The 5,274-nt window shown below is 41.6% G+C and overlaps 1 protein-coding gene across 1 annotated transcript in view; it reads right to left on the reverse strand.

The window, feature by feature from the left end:
• Positions 1–509: 509 nt before the first annotated feature.
• PROX1 (prospero homeobox 1) overlaps positions 510–5,274 on the reverse strand; it is a 37,978-nt gene continuing 33,213 nt past the window's right edge. The window contains exon 4 of the mRNA XM_009888164.1: positions 510–1,741. Within this exon, the coding sequence (XP_009886466.1) occupies positions 1,556–1,741 (186 nt within the window). The 3' untranslated portion in view covers positions 510–1,555. The remainder of the gene's footprint in view (positions 1,742–5,274) is intronic.

Raw genomic sequence — 5,274 nt, forward strand, 5'->3', positions numbered from 1 at the left:
ATCCTCGATGGTCTAAATATAATTTGCAGTTAATTACGAACTTCCTCTAGATTCAGATTGAATTATGTAGGGGAAAATATTATTGATGATAACAATAAATTCTTACTGCATCCGTACAACAGACGACAGAAAATGACAAATACAGAGTGCCATAGCATATTCAACCTTCCCCCAAACTTCTGGAGACGATACCTTTCTGAAAACACAAGAAAAGGAGAGCCATTGAAGAAAGCACAAGAACTAGCAGCTAGCTTTCTTTTCATCTGCCATCATATCGTGGTATAGCATTCAGGCGAACCCAGATCCATCATGGACTTTACACTGTAGCTCAGATTTTGGTCAAGACTAGCTCCAGTTCAGAAGACAAGTGCAGCGCATTGCTCAAATAGATTTTCTTTTTTCCTTTAAAGCTGCACTTACCATAATTTTAAAAATCCAATTTAGCTATCTGAACCCTGCATAGCCAGGAGGACACTGTGATTTTTGTACATGCTTGATTAGACTTTTATGAAAATGTAATTTTTTTTTCTCCTTTGCCTCAGCACTGCGAGGTGAAGACACTTTCTTCTACTGTATCTAAGATCATTCAGAAAGTACGTTTCAGGACAGATGTTGAATACAGACAGAAAACTTTGTATACTGGAAAGGGGATTTTTGGGGGCAGAATGGACTACAGAAAGAATACATTTAGGGACTAATGCCACTTAAATTAAGACCGAGACATGGCAATACAGGACGCTGAAGGTTTCATTTTTAGTCTATGGAGAGTGAAATGCTTCCGCTTTAATAAGCTGACCATATTCCAAAATTATTGTGGTTGATACAATATTGTGCATGAATTACTGGCCTCACCCTGCAAGAATGGTATTTGATTTGTGCAAACGTCCCTTGCTGCAATTTAGAGAAACAACAACCTGGCATGTTGATTACTGGTGCAGGGTATTTATCATTTCTGTAAGGAAAGCATGAAGAACAGGGTTTGTTTTTCTGGGTATCACTTCTTGCAGTGAGTACCTAAAATAGATGTTGTAGTTCTTTGACGTATGAAACAAAATCTAGTTATTGGTTAAAAAGTATATAAAATAAAAAAAAAAAGCTTGAAGCTTATGAAGTGACTCCACAGAGTTCAGACCTTTAGCAGTATAAACATAATATAAACTTCATTGTCTGTAGTATTGTGCCGTGACATTAGTCTCACTAAGACAAAATGCCACTTTGCAGCAAGCAATAAATCTGACAAAGCATTTTTAAACATAATGCCCTAACTTGCTAAGACAGGCTTTTACACGCTTCCAAACCTCTCCCTGAAAATTAACCCAGTTGATTCTCCAAATGTTAAGGGTCTCGGGCAAAAGTAAACCAAAGGCTGAAGTAAAATAACCATCCCCTTGGAACTGAACGAAAACTTAAATCCAGGAGGGATCACAGTCTAATTTCATATACATATATATGTATGCGATACACATATATATGAAATTAAAATAGAGACACACATGACTTGGGCATCAGAAGGGGACTGCTACTTTCATACATTCATAAATAGCTGCTGAACTCTCTACTCATGAAGAAGCTCTTGTAGGCAGTTTGGGGATTTGAAAATCTCGGGGACCTCACTGTCCAGCTTACAGATGACCTTGTATATGGCCTTCTTCCAGGAAGGATCAACATCTTTGCCTGCGATAATGGCATTGAAAAACTCCCGTAACGTGATCTGAGCCACTTCCAGGAATCTCTCTGGAACCTGCTGATACAAGGAGACAATGGCATTAATACAGTTTTCAATTTCAAGTCTCTGGTTCTTCAAAGGAAACTGAGCTAAGTTCTTTCTTTCAGAAAGGGGCTTACATAGCACCTGCATTTTCTAAATGTGGCAGCCTTCTATTCTCTTATGCAAAGCTGTTATATATAGTACTATAGCAATAACTTTTATAACATGTGTTAGAGATCTTTGTAAAGTCTACTGACAGAATGTAGGTAACAAAATGTTACTGTCTGAGTTTGGAGAGTGGGGGATTTATAGGATATAATTAGCAGGGGGGGAAACAAACACAATTGTCTTTAAGGAGAGAAATCTCTGCTTGATATTTTACCCGTGCATTTACGGCTATGTTCTCCTCTCCGTGGGGGAACTAATACGCAAGTTATGAATGCATAGAAAGCCCTCTGTACCTCTGCACTTAATTTTGGTCACAACCAGTGCTGAAAGCTATCAAAGAAATAGGGTATCTCTGAATGTTGTTCATAGTTTACAAACAAGCAAGCAAGCAAGCCTTCAGCCAACGGCTTGCTTCTGTGCCTGCTGTGCACGAGACCCCATAAGATGGCTTTCTCAGGAGACATTATGGTCTCCCCTTCTTTTTCAGAAGCCTACAAATAAAACCCCAACCCCAACCTCTTCAATGGGTGCATTGTGCTCCAAATGGCTACTGAGCTGGGATGCATTAAACTCATCTGGGTTTTCTAAAAGTCACTGTGACTTCATGGGTGAGCCAAACGGCCGGCTAGCAGAGGCATGCCACTCTCAGAAGCCCCTGAACAATGGGTGAAAGTTAAAAAACACAGTTACCTCCAAACTTTGGTACTTCATCCTAAATAGTTGTCTCAGGCACCAGCACCACCTTCTTACCCTCTACCTTAAATGATTCAAAAGCAATCACTATAATGAACTATAGGTCAGTTGCAAGGTTGAGGTCATATCCATAAAGGTATTATTTTCCATTTTTACTACGGAAATATGGCTTCACAGGTCTAGAACTGCTAATACACGGCCGGCTAGTAGCCAGCATGCTTATAATAGCAAGTATTCCCTCACTGCTATTCTTTGCCCACTCCGGCAAGAAGAGTTCTCTGACCTGCAGTGGGGGCCACTTCAACCATTTCTGTGGCCAACAGACACCCTGGCAGATCTCACTTATTTACCGAATGCATGTCACATTGCCAGATCAGGGCCAGCACCTTATCCTCTACTTCAGGCTTTTGTTCTGCCTTCAGAAGCCACTTTCAGAAAACTTGTCTGGAAATGTGCATGTTTAACTCAATATGATAGAGCTCTGGAGCCTCACTTACCGATCACTGTTGCAGAAACACTAGCAGTTTGCTAGCCATGTTTTGCCATCAGATAAGCATGAGATCAGCTTCCCCTGACACCAGCTGACAAACTCTGCTTCCAGAAGCCCCGTGGCCCACAGAAGTCCCCTGTCTACCTCCAAGAGTGAAAACCAGCCCCCACGTGTTTTTCCCTGCGCCCAAAGATAGGCTGCCTTCTGTGGAAATTTTTCATTCAACAGGCCACACAGAAAAAACGCTTTTACACATGTCCTATTCCACCAATAATTATGAGGGAAGAAAAGAACTATTGTGTTTCACTTGTTCCAGCTCAAAAAAATAACTTAAAACTTCACATAACCACGCTGCTGTTTGGGCACTTGGTAATATGTCTATAAAAGATACCATGCTTGTCTCATTCTTGCATTGCTGTAAAAAATGATACACTTTTCAGTTCAGGCAGTTCAAACACAGCTCGTGTGCTGTTCACCACCTTTGGTATTGCTGGGCGTCAACCAAGGGGAAGGAGTGATTTGACTACATGGTAGTAGAAAGCAAGAAACATAGTAGATAACGAGCTTTTTGGTGTACACACTAATATTAGTGAACGAGGGCAAACCCGGTTGTTTTTTGCCTTTGTGTTTGGGAAGAAGAGTTCACACCTTTCAATTTTGGTGTGAGGACCAGTATTAGATGCCTTTCCTCCCTTCCAAGTCACTGGAGACGGAAGGAAGGCAATTACAAATGCCTACACGAGAAGCATTAAGTCCAGATGCAAAAAAGTCCTACCTCTTCCTACATGGTTACACCCATGACAACTTTAGGCATGAAGGTGACAGCCTGGGTTTTAAGTTGAGCCTTTGCCATTCAATTTCTACCTGTGCATATGAAAGTTTTCCAGGTAGGGGATGCTGCTTTTCCACAGAGTAGGAAGCGTGAAACCCCTGAAACAACTACATTCCAGGCCTCCCACCCCTGTAAAGACACACAGGCTTTTCTTTTAAGCTAAGAGCTAGCTTTTAAGGTCTAACTTCATTGTAGCTGAGTCACATCTGCAGGGTCAGGCCCCTTTGAACTTGGGACAACAGGCTGCAGAGAGCAGCCCACAAACATAAGTGAACGAAGCCCTGCGGGGGCTTTGAAGACACCTCCTCATAATGCCAAGTTCCCAAAGACCTCCCGTACTCCTCAGGCATTAGAGCCATTCATAGCTCTTTCCTTCTGGGATGTTATTAGCAATTTTTCATGTCAGACTGGATTACACACGTTACTTTGCATGTTGTAATGTGAATAGCACTGTGATTAATCTGCACAGGATAGTACGTCGGCCAACATTTTTCCTTTCTAGAAAGAGTAACTGCACAGTGTTGTTGGGGTTTTTTAAAATAAAGAAAATACTAGTGAAGTCCAGAGCCTGAAAATAAATGTTTAAATGGATGGGTAGTTAGATTTTTCACTGGGCAATAATCAGTCAGCCATGTTAATTATGTGTCTGGGGGTAGCATTTCCCTGACCCTAAGTGATGGTGACCTATTCAGCGCATCTTTACACCTAACTGACTGAACATCTCTGAAGTAGGAACATCTGCAGAAAATGCTTCAGTGACAAATAAACTCCATCTACGTTGCTTTTAATAGAACCAACAATCCCTAGTATGAACCCAGGGCATTTTCTTAGCATCAGGTGGCAGCAGTCAATCAAAGAATCACACTGTACATTCACCAGGAGGAAAGACAATGAGGTCTGCTTGGGGGGAGGCTAGGTGGGTTTCAGGCTGAAGCCTCCACATCAGACTGATTTAGAAAGAAATCACACTTTGCCGCATGCTTTGTCAATATAACTTAGCTCTGCTGCCAAAGAAAAAGTCACAGGCCAAACTTTCAGCTAGTGTAAATCAGCAGGGCTCTACGAGCCTCAGTGCAGTTATGGTGATTTACACCTGGTGCACATCAGTCCTGTACCTCCTAACGCAGTCCAACAACCACCAGAGTGCCCCTTCTCAAGCCTTAGCCATGTTAACACAAACCCTTCATCTGTGAAAACTGGGAGGGAATTAAAGCGTTCATCTGCTTTTGTCTATTTATGCTGTTTTAACTACTGGCATTTTCCTTGGCTTGAACAACAAACCTGAACTATTTCACTCCTGGGTTTGCATGTGCAACTACCATGCTGAACCATTTGGATTAGCATTGTGGGGGAGTGCTTTGTTAAAAATACTCATCACAAACT

Source organism: Charadrius vociferus, unplaced genomic scaffold (genome assembly GCF_000708025.1).
Source record: "Charadrius vociferus isolate BGI_N301 unplaced genomic scaffold, ASM70802v2 scaffold340, whole genome shotgun sequence".
NCBI lineage: Eukaryota > Metazoa > Chordata > Aves > Charadriiformes > Charadriidae > Charadrius > Charadrius vociferus.